The 10319-nt window shown below is 58.0% G+C and overlaps 3 protein-coding genes across 20 annotated transcripts in view; 2 read left to right on the top strand and 1 right to left on the bottom strand.

Annotated features, from left to right (window-relative positions):
• The first annotated feature begins 275 nt into the window (after nt 1-275).
• Nucleotides 276-5786, top strand: PHF1 (PHD finger protein 1). Of its 5 annotated transcripts, none has more exons than XM_046640883.1 (15): nt 276-849; nt 1580-1754; nt 1847-1928; nt 2034-2129; nt 2565-2665; nt 2760-2908; nt 3091-3186; nt 3376-3444; nt 3588-3711; nt 3820-3887; nt 4053-4180; nt 4278-4456; nt 4545-4639; nt 4912-4989; nt 5147-5786. In XM_046640883.1, exons 2-15 carry the CDS (start codon nt 1596-1598, stop codon nt 5433-5435), a joined length of 1713 nt encoding a protein of 570 aa, XP_046496839.1. In that variant the 5' UTR covers nt 276-849; nt 1580-1595; the 3' UTR covers nt 5436-5786. The 5 variants fall into 5 exon arrangements, with proteins under 5 accessions (XP_046496839.1, XP_046496842.1, XP_046496843.1 ...); XM_046640882.1 differs by having other exon boundaries at nt 278-849; nt 4909-4989; XM_046640885.1 differs by having other exon boundaries at nt 280-849; nt 4053-4157; nt 4267-4456; nt 4909-4989.
• Nucleotides 5787-5876: 90 nt separating this feature from the next.
• Nucleotides 5877-7515, bottom strand: CUTA (cutA divalent cation tolerance homolog). 3 transcript variants are annotated; one of them, XM_046640888.1, is made up of 7 exons: nt 7396-7499; nt 7261-7312; nt 6785-6993; nt 6546-6605; nt 6392-6437; nt 6217-6266; nt 5877-6094 (listed from the first exon to the last, which is right to left on the bottom strand). In XM_046640888.1, exons 2-7 carry the CDS (start codon nt 7300-7302, stop codon nt 5971-5973), a joined length of 531 nt encoding a protein of 176 aa, XP_046496844.1. In that variant the 5' UTR covers nt 7303-7312; nt 7396-7499; the 3' UTR covers nt 5877-5970. The 3 variants fall into 3 exon arrangements, with proteins under 3 accessions (XP_046496844.1, XP_046496845.1, XP_046496846.1); XM_046640889.1 differs by lacking the exon at nt 7261-7312 and having other exon boundaries at nt 7396-7515; XM_046640890.1 differs by lacking the exons at nt 7261-7312; nt 7396-7499 and adding an exon at nt 7141-7254.
• Nucleotides 7516-7648: 133 nt separating this feature from the next.
• The window catches only part of SYNGAP1 (synaptic Ras GTPase activating protein 1), a 33692-nt gene continuing 31021 nt past the window's right edge, over nt 7649-10319 (top strand). For all 12 annotated transcript variants that reach the window (XR_006885457.1, XR_006885458.1, XR_006885460.1 and 9 more), the window contains exon 1: nt 7649-7804. Coding sequence is in view for 8 of the 12 variants with exons in the window: in XM_046641264.1 (XP_046497220.1) it covers nt 7747-7804 (58 nt within the window). In the remaining 4 variants the exon portion in view is untranslated. The remainder of the gene's footprint in view (nt 7805-10319) is intronic.

The following is a 10319-nucleotide window of genomic DNA, read 5'->3' as shown; positions in this document are numbered from 1 at the left end:
TAGTAACCTCGGGGCCTGTGCCCCCGCCCTGGAAGCGCGGGGCGGGACGCAGCCCGCCGACTCCCTCGCGCCAACCGCCAACGGCCGCCGCCCCATGAGGGCGGGGCTCAGCGCTCCCAGGTGCCGCGCGCGGGAGGGGTCACGCGTGCGCAGAAGCGCGGCAGTGGTGGGGGGACGACTTGCCACGGGGAGGGCGGGAGGGGGCGGGGCACTCGAGGGAGGAGGGCGTGGCGGGGGCAATGGGAAGGGTGAATGGAGGGCGGGGTCGTGAACTGGGGCCGGGGGGCGGGGCTTGAGGTGACTGTGGAGGTTGGGGGGGCAGTTAACGGATGTGGCATGGGGTGGGGGCCAGTCGGGAGGCGGGCGGCCGGGAGGGGGGATTCCCTCCTGCCCCGAGGGCGGGTGTCCCTTCGGAGGAAGGGGCTGCGGGGATTCCCTCTCCCGCCGGGTCCGCCCGCCCGCCAGCCCCAGCCGCGGAGAGGCAGCCGCACGCTCGGCGCCCTCCAGGCCTGTTGGAGGTGAGGGAGGTGGGGTGAGGTGGTGCCCGCCCCCCCGGCTCCTCCTTCCCCCCAGTCCTCCCCTCCCACCACCCTCCGCCCGAGCCGGTTTGTCCCTCCCCTCCCCTCCCCTCCCCTCCTTTCCCCCGCCGCCTCCTCCTGCCGCTGCTGCTGCTTTGGCTGCTGCGTCATACGCCCCAGAGCCGCCGGGACGGAGGGGCTGGGCCTGGGGACCCCCCGGCCTCTGCCTGCACGCCCCACGACGCCCAGGCGTGCCCTCCCCGCGCGGGGGGTTCGCCTCGGTCCCCCACGTCTGCCTCTGCTCGGCTCTCGGCGGCCCCAGCTGTCACTGGTAAGGAGGCGGCGGGAGGCGCCCGTGGGGGGGCAGGGAGCCGGGGGTCGGCGCGCAGGGCGCGGGCGGGAGAGCCTCGCCGCCCTGGCATCGGGTCCGGCTGGGCCGACTCAAGTCCCCTCTCGGACTCGCCGTCGTGGGGAGTAGAGACCGGGACGGGGACACGCCCCCCTCCCGGGGCACTCAGGGAAGTTATCTAACCCGGGGGCAGGGAGCCCCGAATTTGAGGGTGACCTGACATAACCTGGCATCAGGACGATTGTTCTGAATGAGACACGCAGGCCCAGGGAGGCAGCCGTTTCTACTCTGGAAAACCTCTCCAGAAAAGCTCCCAAAACACATCTGTGGGTGACAGCACCCCAATTATGATACCTCTAAACAGCAAGAGAAGGTGACAGTAGAAACTGAGCGGTAACCTTTGCTTCTGCAACCATCGTTTCTGCTAAAATCTCAAGACCAGGATATAATATCCCAGGGGAGCTCTGTAAGCTGGGAATCTAGAGAACTAGGTTGGGGGGGTGGTTAGGGAAAGGAGAGCTAGTCACTGGAGTTGGAAGAGCAGGAGTCAAAAAGCTCGTGAGGGGTGCGGAGTGGTTTCCTATCTGGGTGTCTCAGGGATTTGAAGACTAGGGGCGCAGCCGCTTGAGCCCTTGAGAGAAACATAGCCAGAGAAAACATGGCCAGTCTCTCAGCATTCATAACCTCCTCCTCCCATCCCTCTTCTGACTAGGCCCCCCCAGGATGCAATGGCACAGCCCCCCCGGCTGAGCCGCTCTGGTGCCCCCCCACTTTGGGACCCAGCTTCCCCTGCTCCCACCTCAGGCCCCAGGCCTCGACTTTGGGAGGGTCAAGATGTGCTGGCCAGATGGACGGATGGGCTGCTATACTTGGGGACCATCAAGAAGGTAAGACCTTTGACCTCTGACCTGTCACCTTTTCCCCATTCCGCTTATCTAGTTCTGGTTCTTGTTTCATCCTCTGTGCTCATCCATTCCAGGTGGACAGTGCTCGGGAGGTGTGTCTGGTCCAGTTTGAGGATGACTCCCAGTTCCTGGTTCTATGGAAAGACATTAGCCCTGGTGAGACCCTAGAGGCCTGAGAGTGTACCTCCCCGGAAAACAGAAACCTGGCTCGGGGACAGAGAGGGGCTGACAGACAAACCCCCTGACACTGTTCCTTCACAGCTGCTCTCCCTGGGGAGGAACTCCTCTGCTGTGTCTGTCGCTCTGAGACTGTGGTCCCTGGGAACCGGCTGGTCAGCTGTGAGAAGTGTCGCCATGGTGAGACAGGAGGACACGTGAATGGTCCAGCTTGCCCTGGTCCTTCCAGACTACTTCTGACCCTTCACTCCAGCACCGGTCCCCAGGCCACTGCTCTTGCCAGTCTCCTCAACCATGTAACCTCACTCCTTTCCAGCACAGGCAGAGGCAGCCATGGAATCGGGATGTGTGAGCTCTGCAGGCAGAGGATGGTTCAAATACACCCTTTTGTAATCGTATGACCTTGGGCAAGACCCTAAACCTGTAGGAACCTCAGTTCCCTTACCTGTAAGATAATGGTTATACACAGAGCCCAGCAGGACCATGGTCAAGGATTAAGTGGGACGGATAAGACTCTTCCTGTCCCAATACCTAGCACACGCAGGTTGAAAATAAGGCTGTAATACATGTACAGGTTGTAATAAGTGGTCTACCATCAATATTATCATTATTCAGCTTATCACCAGGACTGCCACGTTCCAAGGGCCCCAGCCCCTGGAGAGGGAGAGGGCACATCCTGGGTCTGCCGCCAGTGCGTTTTTGCCATCGCCACCAAGGTAAAGGCACCTTCCTGTGGGAGCCTCCCACTCACATCCTCTCCCAAGCCTTTCCTCACTCCCCTGAGGTGGCCCACCTGTTCTGTCTCTGCAGAGGGGGGGTGCGCTGAAGAAGGGCCCCTATGCCCGGGCCATGCTGGGCATGAAACTCTCTCTGCCATACGGGCTAAAGGGGCTGGACTGGGACGCTGGACATCTGAGCAACCGGCAACAGAGCTACTGTTACTGTGGTGGCCCTGGGGAGTGAGTAATCAGAGGCAGAGGGTTAAGGAATGAGTAATGTGGTGGTGGCAGAGGGAAATCCTAGGGGGTGAAGGAGAAAAAACGGTGAGGGGTGCTGAATGGGGTGGAAGTAGGTGGTGAGCAGGGTTTGGGGCAGTTAAGGGGGGAGTGTCTGGAGGTCACTAGTCCTGTGTCCCCCTCAGGTGGAACCTGAAAATGCTGCAGTGCCGGAGCTGCCTGCAGTGGTTCCACGAGGCCTGTACCCAGTGTCTGAGCAAGCCCCTCCTCTATGGGGACAGGTGAGACCAGGCCAGACTCGCTAGGAGCCCAGGGAGCCCTCCTGCTCTGCTCCACCCTCTCAGATCCCTTCTCTTCCCCACCTCTGAAGCCTTCCCCACCTGTTCACCCCGTCCTTGCTTGTGAGTCCTTCATGGCAATGGTATGGTCTCCCACATAAGGTATGTTCTCTCCCTCTTGCTCACGTCCAGGTTCTATGAGTTTGAATGCTGTGTGTGTCGGGGGGGCCCTGAGAAGGTCAGGAGACTACAGCTTCGCTGGTGAGCTGGATTGGGCATGACCTCAAGCTAACTCCTCTCTCAGCACCCCCAGTATTTCACCCTACATGCCCCAACCTCCTACCTCGGGACTCCCTTGGCTTTTGTAATGCTTCCACGACCTTGACAACTCAATGTTTCTGCAGGGTGGATGTAGCCCATCTTGTCCTCTATCACCTCAGTGTTTGCTGTAAGAAAAAATACTTTGATTTTGACCGTGAGATCCTCCCCTTCACCTCTGAGAATTGGGACAGTTTGCTCCTTGGGGAGGTAAGGGTTATGAAGCTTTGGGGGTTAGGGTGGAACAGGGAGATGTGAAGAAAAGGGGAAGGGAGGGTTGACTGCTTTCCTGACCCCATTTTCCTTCCTCGCCCGCAGCTCTCAGACACCCCCAAGGGAGAACGTTCTTCCAAGCTCCTGTCTGCTCTCAACAGCCACAAGGACCGGTGAGTTGGAAGGAGGCTCAGAAAGAGATGGAGATGTGGATGTGGAAGCCTAGGAGGGGAGGGGCCGCAAGCTACCTGGATCATCTCTGAAAAGGACTGAATGATGGCATAAGAGGGGTCTTTTTCTATAGCACTGACCCTATATCATTTCTCTCCTCACCCCAGTTTCATTTCAGGGAGGGAGATTAAGAAGAGGAAATGCTTGTTTGGTCTCCATGCTCGGATCCCTCCCCCTGTGGAGCCCCCTACTGGAGATGGAGCCCCCACCAGGTCACTGGTCCAGGGGGGATGGGGTATAATCTGGGGGTATATGTATGGAGATGGGGAGGTCTTTGGGGTGTCCGGGAGGGGGCTGGGGGGATAAGGAGGCCTCTTACAGCTTCCCTTCAGGGCAGGGCCCTGGGGGAGGGGTCTCACGTCCCCTGGGGAAGCGCCGGAGGCCGGAGCCAGAGCCCCTGAGGAGGAGGCAGAAGGGGAAAATGGAGGAGCTGGGGCCACCCTCAGCAGTGCGCAATCAGCCCGAGCCCCAGGAGCAGAGGGAGCGGGCTCGTCTGCAGAGGGCACTGCAGGTACAGGGGCAGAGGGAACGCCATGGGGCAAATGGCGGTGTGGGAAGCAATCAAGGATTCTCTCTCAGTCCTTTGCTCCTTCTTCCAGGCCTCAGTGTCTCCACCACCCCCCAGCCCTAACCAGAGTTACCAGGGCAGCAGCGGCTACAACTTCCGGCCCACAGATGCCCGCTGCCTGCCCAGGTGAGTGCTCCTACACCCAACCAGATGTGCTCCCTTGGAACCTCCCCTCCAACTATCTATATCCTCTGGACTTTCTCACCCCAAATTCTTTTCCCTCTCGCCCTTGGCTTCCCACTTCTTATCTTAGAGAGACTTCTAGAACCAGTGTCTGATCCCCAGTATTCTGGGGATGGGGGTTCCTTGGGGTAGTGTTTGAGCTCTGCCCTTCTCACGGGGAGAGGGTCTGTTCCCCTGCCTCAGGTCCTGACTTTCCCCCTCCCCAACCCCAGCAGTCCCATCCGGATGTTCGCTTCCTTCCACCCCTCTGCCAGCACCGCAGGGACCTCTGGGGATGGTGAACCCCCAGACAGGTGAGATTCTACCCCTTTACCTGTCACACCCCTCTTCACCTCTGTGTTCTTAAGTTCTCAGTGTCTGTCCATTTCTTCATTCCTCTGATCCACATGGGGCATCACTTCTGGTCAGTCTTCATCTGCATCTGGACTCACAATTGCCCTCTTTCCCTAGGTCACCCCTGGAACTTCACATTGGTTTCCCCACAGACATCCCTAAAAGTGCCCCCCACTCGATGACTGCCTCATCTTCCTCAGTCCCAGCCTCCTCCCCAGGTCTTCCTAGACGCTCAGCTCCCCCTTCTCCTTTGTGCCGTAGTTTGTCTCCTGGGACTGGGGGAGGAGTCCGAGGTGGGGTTGGCTACCTGTCCCGAGGGGACCCCGTCCGGGTCCTTGCTCGGAGAGTACGGCCTGATGGCTCTGTGCAGTACCTGGTTGAGTGGGGAGGTGGGGGCATCTTCTGAACAGCCTGCCTCTGTCCACCTCCCCATTCACACACACCGGCACTTTCATACCCTGACCTCTGACCTCACCTACAGCTGGGATGTACCTGGGGAGGTAGGGGGTCATTCTCCCTGCTGCCCAGGCTGGAATCCAGGTGGGGGGCTGGGGAAGAGGCTCTCTCTTCTCTACTCCCTTCATGATTCCTGACCCTTCCCCCATCCCTCTTCCCATTTCCTTTGATGTTATTTTGTTACAGCTTTTTAAATATTTTTTAAAATTATTTAACCCCTGGGGATGGAGACTGAGGGGGGAGGGGGGAATGATAAAGGATCCCAGACTCTGTATGATTAAAATAAAGATAAATAAACAAATCCAGCATCCCTGAGTCATTGTGAAAGATAGGACTAGACTAATTTTCCCAACCAAATTTCCATATGTGACAAGGAAAAAGGCAAAAGGCAGCAAGAACCAAAGATAGGATTTATTAGGGTGCCATCACCTGGAAGTCAGAGGGCACTGAAGTGTATGAGGGGAACATGGCAGGAACAGGGCTCATCATGGTTGGACTGTGCTGGAGTCAGAAATAACTGTCACCTGGCGCACCCAATTCAGGTATGGGATGTTCCCCTGCTCCACAGGCAATGCAATCACCTCGGCCACTTCATAAGGGTGCACAGAACTGTGAAAAAGATGGGGGCGATCACTCAAAGACTTACCCAAAGGAGCCCACCCCCTCAGACTGCCCAGCAAGTCCCACCACACAGTATACACCCTCCCCCCAACCCATCTCCAAGTTCTCACCGAACAAAATCTGTCAAAGCTGGAACCAAGGAACTTTGGGTTTTAATCATCTAAGGGGTGAAGACAGACATGGTTGAATCAAGGGGTGGGGGTGATGGATTTCAGGATCAGGTGAGGGATAGGGTCAAAGGGGTCAGCCAATTGACGTTTTGTTGGGTGGGGGAATGTTTCTCACCATCAGCACCTCACTGTCCTCCTCAATCTTTCCTTTCCACTCATAGCTGAAAAGGTCAGGGAGAGAGTGTTGTGGGAGAAAAGATTTCCATCAAGGAAAAAGACTGCCAGTCAGCCCCTAGAGTTAGCTTAACCCCCCAACTCCTATGACTCACATGGATGTAATCTTAGGGATGAGGTTGACGCAGGCTGCCAGGTGCTTCTCCACTACAGCCCTGAAGGTGAAGAGACAGCCCCATTCAGAGCGCCCCATGACCCGGATTTGTGCACTGGCAGCCCAGAGACAGGCTTCCCAAGCCGGAGCAGGCAGGAAGCAGCGGGCGGGCACTGTTCTCGCCCACCCCCAACTCTCCCTTCATGATCATTCTTCCCTGCTTCACACTGAGGTCCCCACCTGGCGATCTCCTTGGCAACCTTCTCGTTGGGGCAGGTGACGAAGGCTGCAGAGACGGAGCCGGGAACATAGCCAGAGCCCGAGGCCTGCGAGGGCTGGGACGGGGGGCTTCCTGAAGCCATGGACAGCAGGGCTCGGGGTAGCAACAGAAGGCGGGAGGCCCCAGGCAGCAGCACTGGCATCCAAAGAAGCGACAGGAGCAGAGCGGCCTGAGAGCAGGAGGTGAATTCGGTGTCTCCCCACAAATCCCCCCAGGAAACTGCATCCCAGGAACCTTTGGCTTGGGTAGATACTCAGATTCTGCCCTCCCTCTTTTGCACACCAAAGGAAAAGGTCCCTGAAGGTCGGAAAGAAACCTGGAAAATTTAAGGCAAAGACTCTCTTTTCACTGCCTCCTGAGGGGCCAACCACTGGGATGTGGGCGCAGGTGGTGGTCGCGGCTTCAAGGACCGGAAGGGGCGGGGCCGGCCACTCACCCCTCCGCCGAGCAGGATTGCGGAAGCCCGCCCCCGCCGCATGCAGCCTATGCTGGAGGAGGAGGGTTGAATATCAAAAGCCACACGTAACGCCGAGAAAGGCCCCCAAACCCAGGAACAGCGACCTCTTCTTACCTGGGCAGCAGCCACGTGATAAGAAAACAGCGCACACCACGTGACAGTGGAAACCGGACTACCCCGCGCCTCCAGAGCCAGCCAATCCCGGCCCTCACGTGGCCCGGCTTGCCCCGCCTCCTGTTGAGGGAGGAGCGCAGGGGAAATCTGACCAATCGACAGCCGGATCTGCAGACGTGCACAGAAATGGCATGCTCGCTTCCGTGTAAACCGGAAACGGCCAATTGCGGGCTGAGGAGAGCTCCTGCGGCGTTTTCCACTGTCACGTGAGGGGACCGGGCCCCTCAGGCAGCGGGACCTGAATGAGCGACGCGAAGAGGCCAATCACAGGCCAGCCCCGCAGGCCACGTGATGAGAGAGCTGGCGCTAGGAAAGGGGGGCTGGAGACCCCGCAGACTCGATGCGTCAGGTTGTGGAGTGGGGAATCATACTTAACCCCCAGAATGTGCCCAGTGACAGCCCCTGCCCTGTTCCCGAGGCCTTAAGGAGTGGGAGGGTCTGAGCAGATTGAACCTCGGGGGGCGAAGAGAGCGCCCCCTGCCATTTTGGTTAGGACTGACAGATGCTTGGGTTTGGGAATGAACAGTGATGATCTGAGGAGAAGCCAGCTGTCCCTGGGTAGAGGGAAGTGATTAGGCAGGCATGGGCTTGGCAAGACGAAGGCTAGGTGAAGAAAGATGCATTTTAAAAGGACAGAGTGAGACCCTGTAAATGGGACAGAGGGGCTGAGGGCGCCTCAGCCTTCTTAACTGAAACCCCAAAACTAGAGACTGTGAATTGAGGAGGTGGGGGCACATGAGAGCTGCAGGTTAGAGATATGGAGAGGACACCAGGAAGTAGTCATGGTCCTTTTGTCCCTTACACCCTTCCTATTTGACTCTCCAGGACTGGTCTACCTCTCAGCCTTGGGTCTCCTTCCATTAACCCATCCCCCCAGGAGCCAGGACCTGCCCTACATAACCTCCCTGGGGCCCAAGCACATCCTGTGACCCAAAAATGGAGAGAGGGGCCAATGAGAGGAGAGACAGGTGGGGGGAGGCAGCAGAGAAAAAGGCTCTTGCCACTCCCCTTACCCAGTATCCCCCCAGGGTCTGGGGTCTCCAGTCTGTTGGGTGGGTGTGACCAGGCTGATGTCAGTGTTCTCTCATAGCTGCCTCTCTGGGGTTCGGATCTCCCTGAGATCCCTGCTTTGGGTTTGGAGTTTGTCTCTGAGATGGAGCTCTGTGGGGTCTTTCAGGATTTGCCTTGGGATCTTTCTCAGGATGGAGTTTCCTTTTTGTTTGGGGGGTTTCTGTGTCTGCAATCAGTCTCTCTCTGAGGTCTTTCAAACTCTTCTTGATGTGTTTGGGGTTTCTGAGTTCTCCATCTCTGGGCTAGCTGAGTGTCTCTTCTCTCTCTCCCTTCTCTCCTTACCCCCCACCCCCCCAGGTCTGGCGTGTCTCTGTCTCTGAGTCTGCAGTTTCTTTTTTCTGAGATCTAAGACCGGGGTCTCTGATACCTCTCTCTGGATCTGAGTTCTCTCAGACCTAATTCCAGGTCTAGGTTCTTCTGAATCTGGGTCTCATCCTTTTCTCTGAGTCTCCATCTCAGGTCTTGGTGCCTGAAATCACCATCTGAGTCTGGAGTCTAAGATTTCTGTGGCTGTGGAGAACCTTTTTGAGACTGGACGCTCAGATTCTGACCTTTGATCCCTCTCTCAGGGGAGAGTCTGGGGTCTTTTTTTTCTGAAATTCGGGTCTCTTTTCCTCTAGATTTTGGGTTTGTGCCTCAGATTAACTCCCAGGGGGTAGCAAGGTATCTTTCTCTGGGTCTGGGGTCTCTCGGTCTCAGGGTCTCGGGTCTGCATCTTTAGAACTGCTCTCTCTCTCTGGTGTGTTTTTGAGTTAGGGGTCTCTCTCTCTCTCTGGTTCTCGCTGAGTAGGGGTGGGGGCTGCAGAGTCTCTCTCTCTCTCTCCTCCTCCTCCTGCTCTCTCCTCTTGCTCGCTCCCCCGCCCCCCTCTCTCTCTCTCCCGGCTGCCGCTGCTGCTGTTGGCTCCTATTCTCCTCCTCCTCCTCCTCTCTCCTCCTCTCTGCTCCTCTCCGCTCCTCTCTCCTCCTCTCTCCTCCTCCTCCTCCTCCACCTCCTCCTCCTTCTCCCCCTCTCTCTCCCCCTCTTTCTCTCTTCTCTTTCTCCCCCGTCCCCCCGCCCCCTCCCCCCCAGGCCTGATGAGCAGGTCTCGAGCCTCCATCCATCGGGGGAGCATCCCCGCGATGTCCTATGCCCCCTTCAGAGGTACGTGGTTGAGGGGAGGGGGAGGGCCAGTGGGGGGGGGGCACGAGGGGGAGGGGCAGGGGCGGGGGGTGGGGGGAGCAGAGCTAGGGCCAGGGAGGGGAGCAGCTGAAATGGAGGGAGAGAGGAGGACCGGGAAGGCAGGGATGGGAGCAGTGGAGAAGGAGAGGTTGGGCGCCAGAGGATAGGGGTAGATAGGGGCCCGAGGGGCCAGGAAACAGGCTTTGAAGGGGGCTGAGGGAAAAATGATGAAGGGGAAACACTGCCAGAAAGGGTGGGAAGATAGAAGGATAGGCTTGGGGGAAGAGCTGCAGAAATAATTTGGAGGTGGGAGCTGAGAGATGAGGAAAATATCAAGGAAAATAGAAGAACAGAGTCTTAGAAGAGGGGCTGGGGGGATGAAAACATAGGGGTGAAAAGAGAAGCCAAGAAGATGGGGGGTAGAATATGGTGGGGGGGCTCAGAGAATGGTAGGGGGTAGGGAAAAAAGAGGAGGATGGAGGGAGAAAAGAAGGGGCCAGATGGAGAGAGAGGGAGGCAGGGAGGGGGGAGGAAAGAAGGGTCCAGATGGAGGGAAGAGAGGAGAGAGGGAAAGGGTTGGGGGAGGAGAGACCAGGGCAGGGTGGGGGGGGGGGGGGGGCCCAATGGGGGGGGT

The sequence above is a fragment of the Equus quagga genome, chromosome 15 (assembly GCF_021613505.1).
Source record: "Equus quagga isolate Etosha38 chromosome 15, UCLA_HA_Equagga_1.0, whole genome shotgun sequence".
NCBI lineage: Eukaryota > Metazoa > Chordata > Mammalia > Perissodactyla > Equidae > Equus > Equus quagga.
Note: the sequence above shows the minus strand (reverse complement) of the source record. Positions and strands in the feature narration are given on the sequence as shown.

Excerpts from the sequence above, each read along its gene's own strand:
- PHF1 (XM_046640882.1), top strand. The coding sequence starts at position 1,596 with ATGGCACAGCCCCCCCGGCTGAGCCGCTCTGGTGCCCCCCCACTTTGG. Across the intron at positions 2,666-2,759 it reads TTTTTGCCATCGCCACCAAG|AGGGGGGGTGCGCTGAAGAA; the intron begins GTAAAGGCACCT and ends CTGTCTCTGCAG. Across the intron at positions 2,909-3,090 it reads TACTGTGGTGGCCCTGGGGA|GTGGAACCTGAAAATGCTGC; the intron begins GTGAGTAATCAG and ends TGTCCCCCTCAG.
- CUTA (XM_046640888.1), bottom strand. The coding sequence starts at position 7,302 with ATGCGGCGGGGGCGGGCTTCCGCAATCCTGCTCGGCGGAGGG. Across the intron at positions 6,606-6,784 it reads GTTGCCAAGGAGATCGCCAG|GGCTGTAGTGGAGAAGCACC; the intron begins GTGGGGACCTCA and ends CTTCACCTTCAG. Across the intron at positions 6,438-6,545 it reads ATCCCTAAGATTACATCCAT|CTATGAGTGGAAAGGAAAGA; the intron begins GTGAGTCATAGG and ends TGACCTTTTCAG.